General features: G+C 35.4%; 1 protein-coding gene across 1 annotated transcript; it reads left to right on the top strand.

Moving 5' to 3' along the window:
• The first annotated feature begins 47 nt into the window (after window positions 1-47).
• Window positions 48-16,764, top strand: retreg1 (reticulophagy regulator 1). The gene is made up of 9 exons (XM_065276514.1): window positions 48-367; window positions 1,296-1,402; window positions 1,690-1,720; window positions 9,497-9,623; window positions 9,723-9,807; window positions 10,381-10,503; window positions 14,038-14,108; window positions 14,199-14,322; window positions 14,559-16,764. Exons 1-9 carry the CDS (start codon window positions 132-134, stop codon window positions 15,005-15,007), a joined length of 1,353 nt encoding a protein of 450 aa, XP_065132586.1. The 5' UTR covers window positions 48-131; the 3' UTR covers window positions 15,008-16,764.
• Window positions 16,765-19,926: the final 3,162 nt, after the last annotated feature.

The raw sequence follows: 19,926 nt of genomic DNA, 5'->3' as shown, positions 1-19,926 counted from the left end.
GTGACGTCAGAGTTCCCAACAGCAACGCGGGGCTGCCTCTGAAAGACGTCAGCGACCAAACAACAACAACACAGACAGCAGCTGGCGGCAGTGCGCGTGAGGAGCGGGGACCGGGCTCCCGATTGTCTGCTATGGCTCATCGGGGTGGATACGATCGCGCGGATGTGTCAGAGCAGGTGGAGCCGGTTAAAAGCGCAGAGCTGAACTCAGGTGAAGAGATGGCGGAGACAGAGATAGAGCAGACCACCGGCAGCGTCCCACGCCCTGCAGGGACATTTCATCCATTCTGTAATGTATCAAAGCTGATCAACTGGAAAAGACCATTATGGACTTCCGCTTTCTTCGCAATTACAAATATTGGCTTCTGGTGAGACACATGACGCAGCGCTTTTTTCCTCGTGCACTTATTTCTATGAGATCACTTATTGTTGTGCAGAAAATGCAGATATCAGACATATCAGACAAAACATCATTTCTGACTTAAAATAAAATGTTACATTAACAAATATGGATCATAATTTATTGTATTTTAATATAATGTTAAAGGTAATGCAAGCCCTAAAGGCATTTTCCTTGTAGACTATTGTTTCGGTATAGGCTTATTTTTGTAAGTACACTATTGTGGAAATGTTTTCTTTGCATGACATTAATACATATTTAATATTTTAACGTTTAAAATTACACGTATAATTTATGCATCTTGCATGTGCAAAAGGTTCTCATGCATGTCCTACAGGAGCTATATTAGCTAAAAAATTAAAAGCTGGGTGATATGTGGGTAAACACAGTATTAAGGTTAATAGGACTATGTATTGAGTAACTTGGTGTTCCCTACTGGAATTAGGTAAATGCTCAACATTATTAGTTTCACTCTCAAAACAATAGGCTGGATTTAAAAACCAAAGATTGGACATGTTTTGTTATTCTTAACGGCATGCCAGCATCTATGGCTGTATTCATGGTGAGAACTAATTAATCCATAAACGAGTTAATCCACACAAGTTGATTCATATACACATTGAGGGAAGGGCAATTTGGCATCTCTAATTCACCTAACCTGCATGGTTTTTGCCTAGCATGGGTTTACTCTGATACAGGGAGAACATGCAAACTCCACCTGACCTTGCCGGGGCTTGGACCTAGTTGCTGTAAGGCAACAATGCTACAAATTTAAATAACACACCAGTTGTTTAATGCTGGTAAACTATAGCAGTTTTGAATTTTGAAAAAAGTTAAAAGATGATAAAATATGCATTAAATGTACCTTTATGTCTCTTGTTTCTGTTTTAATACAGGTTGGTGTCCCTCAGTCCATGTAGAGTATTCAGCATCATCTCTTTGTGTCTGGCTGTCATACTGGTGATACAGATCATGCGAGATGTGGCTCTTTCTAGATCAAACGGTATGAATTTGTCATCGCGTAATATTACAGCATGAGAGCAAGTGTTGATATGTTGGCCACCAGTCCTACTTGAGTCTATATGATCTTTTACATAACATTAAAAGAAAAAGCTATGGGGTTGTCTTGTAACTAAAACGTCACAGGTTTGGCACATAGCTCAGCAATTGTCTGTAGGTCACATATACTTGCTTTTCTGATAGCATGGAATTGCTGCTGTACTTATTGCTTATAATAATATAGTAATATGACTGCCATATCCCACTGATGTTTATTTTTCCTGTTTACAGGAGCTGCTTTATGGAGGAGTATGACAAGCAGGTAGGTTAAGAGCATGCACACCTGTACCATAAACCATGCATTAAAAAATTGAAATATAAACTGCAGTTCAACCTGTTACCACTAGAGAGTGGTCTATTCCTTTTAGTTGGCATAGAGCAGTGGTGACCAACCCTGTTCCTGGAGATTTTGTGCCGAGTTCACATCCAACCCCATCAAGCACACCTAAACCTGCTAATCTTTTCATGGCTACCTAAAAATTAGAGGCAGGTGTGCTGAATCTATATGCAGGAGGGTATCATATTTTTGCATATGAAATTATTCAAAAGCCAGTCTAACTGAATAAAAGTACTAAATTGACTTTTGATGAGTCAAGCCAAAACTGCATATCAGTGGTCTTCTGCTTTCCATCATTTTAAATTTGGTTGCTGAACAGTACCCTGACCAGAGCTGCCCTGTCATTGTTTATGTACTTAAGGTAAAAACAAATGTAATGGCAGCGTTGTGCGCCAGGGGTGAGATGCCAGTTTAGTAATCCTCAGTGTGGTGTTTATGTGAGGCAGACCTCATTAAACATCGAGAGCTTGACGAACAGCTGCTGGATTGCCTCAACTTGTTCGTTTCTGTCGGCTGCTGTTGATGTGATTCATGACTCATGTTTAAAGAGTTGTTCCCCCTGATCTGTGCTTGGACTCTTCAGGCCCCCCTCCTCCTATATTTACAAACACGTTTTGTATTTGAGTATGTTATTGAGCATTTAAATGGGAATAATTTAATATTTAATGTGTAATCTTGTTAAAGGGATAGTTCACCCAAAAATGATATTCTGTCATCATTTACTCACTCTCATGTTTTACAAACCTGTATAAATTTCTTTGTTCTGATGAACAAAAAGAAAGATATTTTGAGAAATGTCTGTTTGTATTCTTTTTCCTACTATGGAAGTGAATGGGGTCCATGAACAGTTTGGTTACAAACATTTCTTAAAATATCTTCCTTTGTGTTCATTAGAACAAAGAAATGTATACAGGTTTGTAACAACATGAGAGTGAGTAAATGATGACAGAATTTTCATTTTTGGGTGAACTATCCCTTTAAAGGCTGTGTTGAGAATATTATAATCAAAATTAAGGTATTTTTTTAAAAGATTTATGAGAAAATGTAAAGACAATTAAAAACAAATATAATTAGAGTAAAATATAATAAAAAAATAAATAAACAAACACAATACTTATGGAGGTATAATATAATAATTATAACTAATATTTACTAAATAATAATAATAAAAAAGCCTAAGAAATGACAATACCATACAATACAATAGCAAAATAGCAGTTTAATGTTTGAAAATTCTTTAAAAGAATAGTGTAAATTATATTCAGTCTAATAAATATATAATATTTGTCATATTGAGTGATAAATGTTTGTTTATCATAGTACGATGCGATATGTGACCAAACATGGGATGTTCCTCCTGGGATTGCATGTGTTGAATTCAGTGTTGTGAAACTTAAGCTTATGTTTCAGATTGTTGTTTGTCCTGAGAGTGGCATGTTTCAGTCTTTAGAATGACTCATCGCAATCCTTCCTTAAATTTCTCCACCCCTCTTATTGGGGGGATTTTCTAGTGTCTCATCCAAGGGACCAATCACATACCCGGATACTGAGAAAAAAAAGGTGTGTCTAAAAACTCAGCAGCTCATTGGATTCTAGGTGAGGGTTTGATGATGGTATTAGTTGTTTGACCAGTCACTGCCCTTTCATCATAGTCAAATGACCAAACAATTAAAAGCCTAATAGTAGGCTATAAATATGATATGATATTTACATTTACTCATTCTTTTTAGTTTTTTACAATTTAGAATAATTGTAAACTCATATAAATATATATTGTAATATTGAATAATGTTAGGAAATTATTTAAAATAAACAAAACTTTGTATTATGTCAAATGTTATATTTTAGCATCTTCAGTGTAGCCACCCTTTGCCTAGAAATTTACAAAAATGTAGCATTTTATCAAGCAGCTTCTTGAGGTCTCATCCTGGGTTGCCTTTTAAAGAGTATTGAATAAATCATTTCTCTGTGTGTATATATAGAGCAATGAGTACACCTGGCAACTAACCGATGGCACCGGTACAGTTCAGTATATACCAGCCAAGAATCAGCTATCAGTTTTTGGTTTCAGAATGAGAAAAGTTGCCATTTTAGGACAAATTGTGAAGGCATGGCACCCAAGATCTTAAATCTCAGAAACAGCGCATCTTTTGAAGTGTTTCATCTATTCGACTATTTAGTGGATTGTTGTCACTATAAGATGATCATTATGAGAAAAGAGTAAAAAGTTTGGTGAGGTCTGGGGACCATTTTTTAGTTAAAAATGGTAGCTATGTTCCTTTGTGTAGATCACTTTTCAGTAAGAAAATACTGTTCCCAAAGGGTCTTTTTCTATGAAAAGGGGGTATTAAGGGGGTGTTATATTGAGTGTTTGTACGTGTGCGTATTCATGCCCCCACCACCTTGTCCAGCACTGTGATGTCTGCTTGAGGAATGCTGTGTGACTATGGTATTTTTAGACCTGACCGGTTGAAATAGTAAAGCTCAGGCCTCGCTCAACATAAACACTAGCTGGTGTGGCTTCATGCGACACTTCATTTGTGATTCTATCTGAACTCTGGACTTTATCACTGACACACTCACCTTCTGACACAACCAAGCGCTTCTCATGTTGAAGCCTAGAGGTTTTGAGATGATCGCAGAAGACCACGGATCAACATTAAGGTAATAAATGAACGAATATATTGATTATATATTGGTAATGTTATTTGTGTTGGTATCTGGATTATCTGAATTAGACCAAAAATGAGTCTTTGCAAATAAAACACACCCACACACACACTGGTGAAGTCCATGGCAGCATATATATTATACCGCTATATAAAATAAAAATTATTAATTGAAATAATTAAATTATTCAAACTTTAAGTTAAACATATGAATTGTTTTCACATTATCTTAAATCTTGTTTTAGTATGAAGTAGCTATAATTTGAACTAAGCAGTTTTATTAAAATCCTGAAATTATATATTTCACTGTTTTTACATTAGTGCAAATAAACCATTTTCCCCAATTCAGGTAGGTTTTTGTTTTATGTTTAAATGACATTTTCGCAGATAAAATTCATTACAATTAACTTTATTTAAAACAAAATGTGTATAATCTGTTTCAAATGTGAATTTAGCCATTTCAAGGAATTTAACATATGTGTAATAAATATAATAATATTTAATACTTTTATCATTATAAATGTAATAATACATTTTAAATTACTCTGTAAAAATATTTTGTTTATTTGGTGCATGCATGTATATTTTGTGTCTTGTAGTTTTATAAAAGTATGATTATATAATCAATCAAATACTTGTCTTTTATTGCTTAATCTTTCATTTTAATCATAGCACACATGTATCTGGTACTGCAATTACATAGCCTTTAAATGTGTCACGTTTCAGACGTGAGGATGTTCTGAATTATTGTCAGTCATGTATCACATGCTCAGTGGTGACGCGGTCACAACAAGTGCGATAAGGTTTTGTTGTGGAACATTTGCTTGGTGAAATTTTGTGTTGATTGTCACAAGCACTTATGTATTGATATGTGCAGGGAGGCCGCACAATGGAAACTGTCAGGGATTTGTTTTCCCTCAGCAGAACCATAAACAGGAGTAAAACATTGTTGAAGACCTTCATTTGGCAGAGCTAGTGTTTCTGACGTAGGTGGATTTTTGCTGTCATTCCTCAGCTGTTTGTTTAGGGCTATTTCAGTGTACTGTCACTATGCTTGTTTAAGGATAAGACAAGTATATTTCTTTGTTGTTTTAAAGATGATCATGGAGGTCTACTATAGAGATGTTTGCTTTATAGAAACAAGAGTCACCTGTTAATGGAATTTACATTACAGGCTTTTCTACATATTTTGTGTGGCTTATGTGCTAAAGAAGACTTTTTTATCAAAGAAATTTGATAAAATAACATTCAAAACATTATAGAAACACTTGACTGAAATGCTTCTATTGACGATAAATATCTTTTAATCTAAAGGTGTATGTTTAAACAAAACATTATTTATCTTTAGTACAAATTTTATTTTTAATGGATTACTTAGAATCAGTAATAAAGAAAAACAAACAAACAGGCAAACTCTGGGCAACACTGAAACTACACTAAATATGCTCAAATATACAGGAGGAAAATGTCAAAATACGTACCCTGGGCTGTACCCTTTCAAAAAGTATACAGTATGGCTGTCAAAAGATTAATTACAATTAATTGCATACAAAATAAAAGTTTGCAATGTGTTTGGATAATTATGTATATATATATATACATAATTTATATATATATATATATATATATATATATATATATATATAAATGCACACATACCTGAAAATTTTTATTTATGTATTTATTTTTTAGTTTATATATAACAGTTTATATATAATATAAAATATATCAAAATCTAAATAAATACATAGGCTACATACATGTAAATATTTCTGAAATGCATACATGCATGTGTTTGTGTATTTATATATACAATATAATTACACACAGTGCACACACACATATTATATTACATATATATTATGCAAAAACAAACCTTTATTTTGTTTTCGCGATTAATCTTTTGACCGCCCTAGCATACAGCTTTGGACCTCAAGAGTTCAAATTAGTACCTCGGAGGTACATTAGCATCTCAGGTATACTGGTACCAAATGTATACATATCTGCACCTAATGGTACATGTTTGGACCTTTTTAAAGGGTACTACCCCAGTGAAAGATAGTTAACAAAAAACAATTATGTCTGATGAGTTGACTATTATTTTAAAATGTGGAAAAAAAAAATATAAATAAAGAATAAGTGTTTCTATACTTTTGAATGCCACTGCATTTTATTTAATCTAAACAGCTACCAGCAGCAAAAATATAAGCAGTTAGATATAAAATAGCGTTGAGTGACCATCAAACACCACATGGCACCAGTCAGCAGCCAGGTTTCCCAAACAACCACCTACCCTGTAATGAAATATGTAATGTGACACATTTTTACAAGCCCATCTGCATCATGTGGTTATCACAACTCACTGATCTCCAGTCATCAGCTCCGGTCCGGGTTGGGCAAGCCTGATCTCACTTTTCCTGGCTTCTTCAAATCTTGAACTGTATCAACCACTTGCTAATGTGAGCTCTGTTGCCTCATAGTCACACGACGCCCCCTTTAATAGGAAACCTCCGATGAGGGAAACATGTTATCGGCAATGTTGTGGTGACTGCTTTATGACCTTTTGGAGGAAACACAGAAGTGAGGGGATAGTTGTTTAAGGCATGCTTGTTTAAGTTTGGGGCTGATTTGTTTGTACGCAAGCTCTTTATTTGTATATTTTTAACATATTTTGGTACTCTAGGGGGCGTTGTTTGTTATGTTTTGGCAACGGGAAATGCAGGTCAACAGCTGTGAGGGGGCAGGGGTAGAGCTGCATAAAAGAAGATAAAGGGCATTACTGGCAGCCTGTTAATAGATGCGTATCCTGTGCCAAGGAATTCTCAGATGCCACTTTCTAAAAGTCATGCTAATTCATGAAAGCCAAAAGATCAAGGTTTGACCAATGAAAAAATAGCTTAAATCATCTTTATCCAGTAACCAAAACAAAACCTGTATATTTAAACACCTCACATTATGTCAGATGTAATGTTAACTCATCAAAGAGTCTAATTCTGAGGTTAGTGGTCTATTATAAGAATAGTGATCTATTAAAGTGAAATGTTTAAGCTTCAGCTATCAATAAGGTTCTTTGCGATTGATATTTTAAAATTTGAATCCCTGGATGGCAATCTTGCATCTGTAAAAAAAAAGAAGGTGAGCACTAAATTAAATTAGCCAAGCCAAATATTTCAGTATGCATGGAACCTCCACCCCATTTATAAATCAGGTATGCCCAGGTCGACTCCATTTCAGTTATCTTATGAACATTTTGTAGTGCTAAGTGAAAACAATCCTCTTGTATTCGGTATTGCTGTAATTGGATCACCACTGGGACTGTGAAGTATCTCACATGTACTCTGTGCTAGACTCTCTGTGCTATGTCTTTAAAGGCATACACATTGTGATGCATTCTAAAAATGTCTGGGTTATTTTTGACCCATAATGGGTTAATATTGGACAGAACACACCGCTGGGTTAAAATTGACCCCATGGTTGAATAACAACAACCCAACATTGGGTAATCTTTAACATGTGTTCTGTCCAATATTTACCCATTATGGATCACAAATAACCCAGACATTTTTAGAGTGTGCTATTGTTATAGTCAATGGATCCATTTAATTAATTTCATTCTGATTTTGTAAAATCTAGAAATAAATTGTGCTCCAATTAGTGTTTGTAAAATGTGTAGCTTAGGTGTATGTCACATTTATCTCACATTAATGTTTGGATATTATTTGATATGACTTTATGCTGCCACTTCTTTATAATCTGCCACACCTTTGTTAACCTAATCCTTTCCATCATTTATTAACATGCATTTAAATGTCCTTAAACATCTTGTAACATTACATAAATACACCCCAATTTTTTTTTTTTTTTTAATATTTTTATGCTGGATATTTTTAAACTCAGCATTGGGTCAAAAAAGAATAAACCCAGCCGTTGGGTTAAATTAACCTACATTGTCAAAAATAAAGGTACAAAGCTGTCACTGGGACAGTACCCTTTAAAAAAAGGCCCTAATATGTACCATTAAGGTACTAATATGTACCTTTAAAGGTACATATTGGCAGTTCATAGTACTAATATTCACTCTTTGGGTACAAAGGTGTATCTTTTTGAAAGGGTACTGTCCCAGTGACAACTTTTGTACCTTTTTTTCTGAGAGTGTAGAAAATGTTTATTTGTTAAAACAACCAAGCATTTTGGGTTGAAACAATACAGCATTGGTTAAATTACAAGCCAACTGGCTCGGTTTGTCCCCTTATGAAAATAGCTCAACATTTTTAGAGTGTACAACAATAGCAATATATCATACAAACATTTTTTTATTTGTGTGATCTCGTTTTTACGATTTAGTACATTATCTGCTTTCGCCCCAGTGATGCTGGAGTTAAGGATGGAGTTTTATTCATTTTTTTTTATTCATATTGTGTAAATTATAAAAATTGACACCACATAATAGGTATATTTTCCCGTAATCAGGTTGGTAGAGGCAGTCCTGACATGTAATGATCCCCTTTACACAAAAAATGTGTCTTTTCAAAAAGGGACGAACCCAACCAGGTTGTGCTGGGTTGTTTCAACCTTAAATGCTGGGTTGTTTTTTCCCATTGTTGAGTGAAATATAAACATTTTCTGGGTTAATTCAACCCAACGGCTGGGTTTGTTCCTTTTTGACCTAACGCTGGGTTGAAAAACAGCCCAGCATTTTTTTGAGTGTAGAAACGTGACTGTCTTTATCATCTGTTTCATTTCTGTAAAGAAGTTATACTGCAATGCACATTACAGTATATCTTTTCTTTACAGACACTTAAAAAAGTCCAGAGACTGTTAGATCCATGAAAAGTAGTTTGAAGACTGCAAAAAAAAAAAAGGTTTATTTAACATCAACACATATTTCAGCACATATCCAGTGGTAAATGAAGAAGTGCAAAGTATGAATTATTCATAAATATGAATGAATTATAAGGTGTGCTGTTTCAGAAAGGTTATCCTATCTGACTTGTGGTTCAGCACAAATGCTTACCGTCTTTTTAATTTCTAGTTGGGAGGTCATAGACTCTGCCCAGGAGGACAAGTCTGGATCAGGATCCCCGTTCACAGACCCCTGGACAAGCTTCAAGCTGTTCATTGAAGAGACTTCCTCTTTTAAACAGCAGAATCCAGGCAAGGTATGAATGGATTTGCAGCAGACTGAAATATTTGTGTAATACATACAGTAAAAGAGGCAGGGCTGGAATGTTAAAGACTGTATTTGTCTCTCATCGCAGTTCTGTCTGCTGGTATGCAGTATGTGTTCCTTTCTGGCCTTACTCGGGCGTTACATTCCAGGGGTTGTTATTTCATACACCTTAGGTAAGTATTACACAAAAAGAGGATAATCTGTAATTGAAATGTAAGGGGTGGTTTCCAGAACAGGGATTATTTTAAACTAGGACTAGGCCTTAGTTTAATTAGGAAATATAACTAGTTTTAACAACCATACCTTACTAAAAACATTACTGTTTTGAGCCAAAAAAAAAAGGGCACTGATGTTTTTTATTTTAAGATATGTTAGTGCAAGTAGTTGTCAGTTTGGACAGCTCTTACATTTATTTTAGTCTAGGACTAGTCTAATCCCTGTCCGCGAAACCGCCCCTTAATGTATTTAGTGGCAGATTTACACTGTATGTATGAGATTTGCACTTTTTTAAGTTTAAAGATTAATGTTACTATTGGCAAAGCGAACACCCTTATGGGTTTACCTGAAGAACGCACTAGAACACCTAACAGTACGATTGACATGTGATTGTGGATTCCTACTAATTCAACCATGACGCCAATCTCACTCAGTCTCTGACTTCTTTGGTTTCTTGCCGTCAGCTGGTTCATAAAGACGCTGGCAAGCATGACACTCACATTAATAGTTTGTCCATCTGCTTAATACAGTACTAGGAATTTTTCTCTGGCCCTTGGTGTCATCACATGAGTTTGGATTGTGGTTGAAACCAGTTATGCAGAAACTGGACTTTGGAGTGGCCGACTTTCTTCAGAAAATCAAGGAGAACCATGGTACGTTTCAGATACACAAAGGGTTAAACGTAAGAAGCATTTAGAAATCAAAATTATCATGAGACCATCAAAGCCAGTATGACTTGTGCTTGGGTCCGCATCAGGCATCTTAATAGGGCCTACCAGCTTCATTAGACTTAAAAAAATGCTGGGTTGTTTTTAGTTTAACACAACATTTAAAGGGCACCTATGATCCAATTGATGATTTAACATTTCGTTTGGTCTCAAACTTTTTCCGCTTGTGGCCCCCCTTGTATACGGTGAATTCCTTCGCGGCCCCCCCCAAAGAAAATTTATGACAAAAAACTGTTCTAAAATGTAACATTTTAATTAAACAAAACATATTAAGTTATACAAAGTAGTGCTGTTGGTCCTTATTTTTTTAGGTTTAATTACACAGAATTCATGATAAATGAATGCATTTTATTCACCTTATTCCGCCACGCCCCTTTTTAATTCTTCGCTCTTCCGCATTTTGTCAACCGACTTCCGCTGCTAATATGGCACAGTGCATTCGGTGGTTAGTTTGGTGGTTAGAAGATTGTTTGTAGTTCACTATAACTTTAGTGAAATGACAAATATCGCTACTGCTGTAAATGTTCTAAATTAGGAGCACGGTTAAAACTTCATACGACGATTGGATAGTCTTATATTGTCCCATCAATCGTCTCGTGGTTAGACGATATGAAGCGGCCGCGGCAAGTAACCTGGCATATTTAATTACCTCGTCCTGTCAGGAGTTGATGGAGCAGCATTAAAAATTATTAAAAGTATGTCTACCAATATTTACACAGTGATTTCGTCTTTTTTATAGCAAATGTGCACCTTAGCCAGTCCAATAACTATTTCGTTTTTATGTGGTAATGTACCATGATAGAATTCATTTGCAAACTTGCCAACACTTATTCCTTCAAATCATGAGACTAAAATCCTTTTAAGTGGAATCTCTAAAGCTCACATATGGTTTAAGAAATTCCTTACAGATAATAACTGATCACACTGTAAAGGTTTTCATAACTGCATGGCAGGTTACATCTGATCACATAGTAAATGTTTAATATAACTGCATGACAGGTAACAGCTGATCACATTGTAAAGATTTAATATAAATGCACAACATCTGATCACATTGTAAAGATTTAATATAAATGCACAACATCTGATCACATTGTAAAGGTTTATATAACTGCATGGCAGGTTACATCTGATCACATAGTAAATGTTTAATATAACTGCACAACATCTGATCACATTGTAAAGGTTTAATATAAATGCACAACATCTGATCACACTGTAAATGTTTAATATCACTCCATGACATCTGATCACATATGAAGGTTTAATGTAACTTTACAACAGTTAAAGCAAGACCACCCTGCAATAAATTAAGACACAGCTTTATCGGAGTCATCAGGAGCTGATCCCAAGCGTATATCTGGAAGCTGTTGGTGTATGTACTGGTAAAGTGCTTGGCGACTGTGTAATGGATGCAATATCAACCCTGTGTAAAGCTGAACCAAAGATGGTTGTTTCTCAGTAGAGATATGTACATTTGTGCCAGCTCAACACATGAAGCAGAAGCATTGAAGCGGTTTCTCGGACAGGGTTTACAGGACTAGGATTTAATTATATTAGGACATTTTAGTTTTTACAAACAAATCCTACAAAAAACAAGACTGGTGCGCATCTTGTGACAAAACAATGGCACTAATATATGTTGAGGTATGTCAGTAAAAGGTGTTTTTAAATTATTGTAGCTCAAATATGCATTTTAGCCTGGGACCAGCATAAGCCCTGTCAGGGAAACTGCACCATTGTTTTCCCATATCAGATGTAGGTTGCTTCAGGTTGAGTTGTGATTTTAAAGTGTAGTTGTGGTCAGAGACGGATAGATGCTCCCATTGTGTTTCTGCATCACAGTTTAGGAACATGTTGATTGTATCATCCTCACAGTTGTCCACTGCATCACTAAACATCAATGCATCTGTGAAAACAATATAACCATAAACAATTTTATGTTAGTATTTAAAATAAACTTGCATCATGAGAATTAATATATAAATGGCACCCATACTTAAACAGAACAGTGTGTGAGAGAGATGCATTAAAAAGAGACAGAAACATTATACACACAACCTTTAACTTCAGTGTTAAATAATACGTTGTTTAATAGGTCATTATCAATATCTGAATGAGAAATGAACTGACATTCTAGCCTCTGAAATCTCAGTAACTTGTAGGAATCACATGGGCTACTGTAAGAATGCAATGTACCATAATATACTGTTGTACTATCGTAAATATAAAAATATAGGTGGACAATTAAAACCCTTCAAATAGTTGCATTTTATAAACTAACGTTACTGATCTTAAGTTTATTTGTAGAACGGACATCACAAATCTAACTTTAGGCGAACGAGCACAAAGTTAGCTAAGATAGCTTACCTGAAACTGGCCACCTTTTCAACACCAGGCGTGGTTTAAAGTTACCGGAACATCGTAGTCGAACCAATACTTGGGATAAGGGTGTTCCTCAGTTGGCTTAAAATTGATAAGAAAGAAACATAAAGGCGCTCGAGTGAGCTTTTTAAGCTTAACACGTCGCCTTCAGTCTCTGCCTCAGCTGCTCATCGTCTATGCGGCCGGAAGAACGTTGACAAAATGAGCGAAATGGCGCCGCCCTTGTTGTCGTGAAAAATAAGGTGAATAAAATGTCATAAAACTGGGGCCCCTCTGGCACCATCTCCCTGGACCCCAGTTTGAGAACCACTGTATTAGTTCATGTTAATGATATACAAAAAGTACAAACCCCAAAGTAAACAACTTGAGTTATTGTCTCCAACGTAAATCTCTTTGTTTTCTTGGACTACAACAAACACCCGGATTGTAGGCAACAGTTTACTTCCTGGGATTGTTGACGTAGACAAGATTGACATTATTATAATTTCCTCCCGCTTTGAACTCACAGCCTGTTTGTTAACTCCTGTTAGCATTGCATTGTGACTGAATCTTTCAAACATGGTAAGGAGCGTCACATTTCCGGCTGACGTCAGAGGTATTCAGGCCAATCACAACGTACAGATTAGCTGGCCAATCAGGGACACAGCCCTTCTCAAATCAATGAGTTTTTTACAAAATCTGTGCATTTCAGGAAGAGAGGGAAATCTGGAGCTACAAACAATTGTTTTTTAACCATAAACCACGCAAACACATTATATTATACCAAATACACAAAATAACCTTGTTTTTTTAGCAATGAAATAGGTGCTCTTTAACAAAATTTTTAGTTTTTAACCCATTGTTGGGTCAAAAACGTTATATCCATTTTCTGAATTAATTTAACCCAATGGTTGGGAATGTCCCTTTTTGACCCGACACTGGTTTGAAAATAACCCAGCATTTATCATGATCCAGCTTCACCAACTGGGTCGCAATGGTGAACTACATAGGTCAACCTGCTAAACCAACATAAACCAGAATCAAGAGAAACTTGATTACAGATATATTCTCATTTGCAATTTCAACTTTCCTTAGAAAAAAGGATACTTCAGTCACAAGCCGAAAGAGAGAGCATTGAAGCAGATCTGTCCTCACTTTTCCCCAAGGTCAGTCTTGATAGTCTTGGAATAGCCAATTAAAATTGTATTACCAGTTTTTTGTGTGAATGTATACTGAACTTGGAAGATCTACTACAGGTGGACTCCACCGTGTGCAGGGAGCTGTCGATATCAGACACAGAGGTCTCTGAAGTGACATGGACAGACAATGGTACCTTTAACCTTTCAGAGGGAAACACACCTCAAACAGAAAACTCAGAGGGTAAGCACCCTCATCTTTCAGAAACATACAGTACATTGTCGAAAGTTTGTGGACGCTCCCTTCTATAATAGTTGGCTATTTCAACTTCACTTATAACAAACAGTTGTGTAAAATCTTGCATACGGTACAGCTGTGCAGTCTCTAAATGTCTCATAAAGAAATGGTTTGCTTGTTTAGGTCTTCATATTATTCTTTTAAAATGTGAATGTTTAATATCATTTTATTTTCCAATTCAGACTCAGACCGGAGAAGCGATGAAGAAGTCTTCACCGGTGGTCTACCAAAGTTTCCTTCCCTCGACAATGTCTTGGGAACAAATGGGGAGGAAGATGAAGATAGCATTGGAATGCCCACCACTCCTGCCCATCCCAGCAGGTTTGGGTCCACACAATCTGAAGAAGAACCTACAGTCCAGGCCCTGGAGGTTGTGCAGAGGTTAGCTGGAGACGTGATAACAGCAGCAGTCACCGCGGCCATGCAGGAACGCCTGGAGGCCATGGTACCGCCGGCGCTGGTCCAGGCGCTCGCTGAGGAATCAGACAGTGAGGCGGAGGACTTTGAGCTGTTGGACCAATCAGAGCTGGAACAGCTGGAGGGAGAGCTGGGCCTGGACAGAGCGAACCGCGCAGATCCACCTAAACCTGACAAACCAGGCTTTCTCTCGAAACTGCTGGGGCGACCCTGATGTCATTTTGAGGGATTCCGCCTCCCTCTGTGATGGGATGTGGGTGGGATGGTTTACAGGGAAAGGTCCAGGGTTGTGTAGGTATCCCATTGTTTTAACTTTAATGGTGTGATTTGGTTATTTAGCTATACAAAATAATCCATCTGTGGCTAATTGTGAGGGTAGTGGCTGGTTTTGGCACTGCTTTATATGAGTGGGTCATTGTATCACATTCTCATACCAACCGGACAATGACCAGTGGGTTATGGACCAGAGAAATGTCACTAGTTTAGCTGTTAAAACAAGTAGGACGGAGGAAAGGTGGATGCAGAATGCTGCCAAATAGGCTTTGTCTGTTCAACTTTTTGTCATTTTCTCCTTTAAAAAAAGCTTAATGGCTAAGAGACAGAGACTCCTACTTATAGACAATCAGCAGTACTTTCACAGTGGTAGCACGTACAACAAAAACACCATATGTACTGTAGGACACATGTGAAGATGTGTCTTGATTTGTTTTCTAGTTTGTTTGTTTTTCTTTTGTATTTTTTCATGATTCATTTTTGAAAAGCTAGTAAGTGTAATCCTTTGCATGTATAGTCCCGTGTTTTATTTTCAGACTTGTATTGTTTGTATTTGCACTTTTCTTCAGAGTGATGCAACTAGGGCACTATAGAGAAAAAAGGCACTTAAGTTGAACGTTTATGTATTAATATACCCTTTAAGCACAGTTTATATATAATAAAGAGTTATAATAAACCTGACCTTAAGGGTTTATGTTAATTAAATGTAATAATTGATAATTAGCACTAAATCCCAATGAGATCTTTATCTTTTTGATGCACACCTTTTTGTTTTCTCTGTAAAAGACTCTCAATTAAACTTTTATTCATAATTGCCTCTTTCAAAAGTCAAAGTACAAAGGCACATGTATCAAGACCATGTTTTTGTTCACAGTGACATAGTTTTTGATGTATATCTAAATTTAGCATCACTGTAAAAAAATATTTTTGCACTTAATTTTTTAAGATTTTAGTTCAACTTGGATTTACAAGTCATTTTAACTGTATTGGCTACAGTTGCTGTAACTTATCAAATAAAGTTTACATAACTAAAGCAAATTTCACTTGATTTAATAAGTTACAACAACTTAGCACTTGTAAAGATAGTTTAAATTAAGTTTACTAACCTACATACACACTCATTTGGGTGGCGCCCCAGACACACACATATGACACACACAACGAAATACAGTTTAAATTTTTTTAAATAAATTCTGACTAGTGACTAACAGTGAAATAGTTCAACTAAATGATTTTATTTTGTATTAATTTGCACTATATTTAACTTTTTGGTAACATGTTAAAATAGCTTTCCTCTCTGGCCAACTTTAAGGGGGCGGTGGCCCCAGCGCCCCCATTGACCAGCCGCCATTGTCTAACAAACTAATGATGTATTATAAAATATGAATTTTGTTTTTAGATGTATCAGCAGCTTAACCTTTATTACACAATGACTGAAAATAGATTTCACAAATCTAAAATTTTTTTTTATTTTTATTATTTGCTACTGATGAATGCTAATTATTTAAGCAGTGTCAATTTGATCATTTTTAATTTAAATATTATTTATTCCTATATATCTCTCCTATTTGATTGCTGCCACGCACATATCATATGCCTGAACAATTTGTTTGTCGAAACGGAAGAGAATTAGCAAAATACAGTTGTATTTAGATAATAAACAATCTCAAGAATGTGATTAAAAATCGTATGATTTAACATTCGTGTCTTATGTCTCTTTTCTGAATGAGATTTGTGGTAAGACTGTATTAGGTGACTAATATACATCTGTTCACTAAGAACTATTAGTGAATGCCTGTTTTGGGTATTATTTTATCCACATTCCAGTTAAAAGACTGTCGCTGTTTGTACAGGAACCTTGAGTCTCTATAAATCTGACAATTTTTTTCGGTATCTGGTGGTGATTTCTTGTTTACCCTTTTTATTTTTAGGAAAAATCCTGCCTAATCAACTTTCATTTTTAAGTTACTCATCAAGTTGATTATACTTGATTATAATTTTAAAGGAAAACACCACATTTTTGTCTATATTTTACTATGTTCTTACCTCAACTTAGACAAATTAATACATCCCTATCTTTTTTAATGCGTGCACTTCATCTTTGTACAGCGCATCGTGAATGTGTTAGCATTTAGCCTAGACCCATTCATTCCTTAGGATCCGAACAGGGATGAATTTAGAAGCCATCAAACACTTCCATGTTTTCCCTATTTTAAGACTGTATGGTTACACGAGTAAGTATGGTGGCATAAAATTAAACGTGGCTATTTTTTAACCGGATAAAAATGAGAACTATATTGTATGGCGGAAGAGCACTTAGTTTGCAGCACTTCAACCTCGGCAGTACCTCTAAGTACCACCCCAGTGACAGCTTTTTTACCTTCTTTTACCTTTTTCTGAGATTGCAGGACATTTTTACAAAAAGTAACTTACAATGTGAAATTTAAAGTGAGGTTTATACACACCTAATCTCACAAGCTAACTGAACATATAAATGTATCACATTAAAATACATTTTAATTGTTTAAATGCTAAATTAATTGAATGATTACAATGTTTTGGTGTACATTTTATGTTATTTTATCATTAAAGAAATATAGAGAATGTCACTTTAAAGGTAGAACATACTGAAACAATTACAAACTAATTCTGGTGGTCCTGTAGAGGTTTAGCCCCAGCATGAGGTGTTTTTACTATGGCAGCATTTCTTTATGAGTTCTTTAAGTTCTTTATGTTATGGGACATATGTCTTTGGGCCAAAACAAAATCAAAAAAGCCAAAAAGTCCCTCATGGATATTACAGTATATTCAAAGAGAAAAAGTTTCCTGCACTGGAAGGCAAGTAAAAGTCCTTTCCTTTTTTTTTGTTAAAACAAACTTTATCAGATAGACAGCTCCAAAATATTTCAAAATTAAAGATAACTTGATATAGTGTGTTCAGTGAACATCAAAGTCATTGTGCACATGTATACATTGATGTTTTATGACTCGATACAGTTTATTCATGTTTCCTATACATTTAAATGGTATTTTATGCATTTGGCAGACACTTTTATCCAAAGCAACTTATGGTGTACATTTTGTGTTCCATTGAGATGCCATTCACAATGCTCTACCAGTTGAAACATTGTAGACAGAAGTACTTCATAGATAATAAAATATCCCATTTTTTACTTCATAATCAATTAGGATTAAACAATGTAATGAAAGTATCAGTTCCTTGTCCCGTCTAGCTTAAAGACTTGTCAGTTACATGATGTCATGGCATTGTATTTGTCTGTAACCACATTACAAGCAGCTTTCAGAAACATGTAAACAAGCCTACATTTTTTAAGAGTTTTCTATGTCGTTTACAAACTGTTGTGTTGTTGGTATGAGAGGCAGAAATATAGTCATTTTCCAATGCTTTTCTGAATTGTAGATGCGTAGTAATAAAATGTTAGTCTTGCAAACTAGACATGCAAGCAGATTGAACTCCTGTGAGTTTTATCACCTTGACCTTCCTGCCACAAACTTTACAACAAAAACCCACTTGTAAAGTTTGTGAAATATAGCAACAATTAAACTGTAAAATGTGGAAAGTATAGTAGAAAAAAAAACGTTAAATGAGATGATCTCTTTAAAATGTTCCATACAGCAAAAACTATAATGTCAAATATTTTTCAACATACAAAAAATGTCTTTCCTCAGCTAAAAATTAAAGTTTACAATATTGTATTTTCACCAAAATATACTAGTCAACATTGGAAGTGGATCAAAACCTTTTATAAAAGTTACATTTTGAAAAATACCCGTTCTTGTCTTAGGACAACTTTGATGAACTTTTTTGATACACTTCAAATGTTGACTATATTTTGGCCATTTCAATCCAAGTAAATATATTCATGTCACATTGGAAGAAAAACTTTATGTTTATGTTACAAACCTGTAAACATAACTTAAAAAAAGGTTCAAACTGAATATATTTTCTTATTAAAAAATAGATTTAAATTTTACTTTCTACAAAATGTATTTAGTTTTATTCAAAACAACATGTTTATTGCGGTATGGGATCATTTTTTTACTGACACCAAATAAAATAAATGGAGAACATTTCGAGATCTTAGGTTTTATAGAACAACTCCTGTAATCTTAAATTTGCTTCCTGTTCACTTTTACAGGATTAGTCTATTTTCTTAAAAATCTAAAATCCAGATAATTTACTCACCACCATGTCATCCAAAATGTTGATGTCTTTCTTTGTTCAGTCGAGAAGAAATTATGTTTTTTGAGGAAAACATTCCAAGATTATTCTCATTTTAATGGACCCCATCACTTAAAGGATAAGTTCGGTATTTTACACTTAAAGTCCTGTTTTCAGATTGTTTATGATGAAATACGGTTTTGAACGGTTTTGAATTAAATTTGGACATATGATGCTGGCCCGAGAATTTTCAGGTGTTTCTTGTATCACCTCCCACCTCTATAATGGCTATACAGGTGCACTGGAACAATCTTTCCTAAAATGCATTAAACTTTCGTTTACAAAGACGTGAAACTCACCGGGTGGTCAGGGGTGTTCACTGATACGCTCACACAAAAATCGCTGCAAAAGACGCTTTCCAACAGGTTTAATCGTAGTTTTTGTCCAACTCCATTGACTTGTATTAGATGTGCTGTGAGGTACGGTATTACTCCGCGCCGGGAACATTGTTTCTATTCTTGCAATTGGCAAAGGCGGATTAGCGCCACCAACTGGGCAGGAGTGTTTATTATTCAAGCTCTCAACGGAAGAATGTACGGGTGTGAGGCGTTTGGAAAAATAGGTCCACAAGTTAACAACGAATGCTAAAACAGCTGTTGGAAAGCATCTTTTGCAGC

The sequence above is a fragment of the Paramisgurnus dabryanus genome, chromosome 6 (genome assembly GCF_030506205.2).
Source record: "Paramisgurnus dabryanus chromosome 6, PD_genome_1.1, whole genome shotgun sequence".
NCBI classification, from domain to species: domain Eukaryota; kingdom Metazoa; phylum Chordata; class Actinopteri; order Cypriniformes; family Cobitidae; genus Paramisgurnus; species Paramisgurnus dabryanus.
The sequence above is the reverse complement of the archived record's forward strand: the minus strand, read 5'-3'. Positions and strand labels throughout refer to the sequence as shown.

Bases quoted from the DNA above. Each gene is read 5' to 3' on its own strand.
- retreg1 (XM_065276514.1), top strand. From the start codon at position 132: ATGGCTCATCGGGGTGGATACGATCGCGCGGATGTGTCAGAGCAGGTG. The intron at 368-1,295 runs GTGAGACACATG...GTTTTAATACAG, and splicing joins ATTACAAATATTGGCTTCTG to GTTGGTGTCCCTCAGTCCAT. The intron at 9,808-10,380 runs GTAAGTATTACA...TGCTTAATACAG, and splicing joins TGTTATTTCATACACCTTAG to TACTAGGAATTTTTCTCTGG.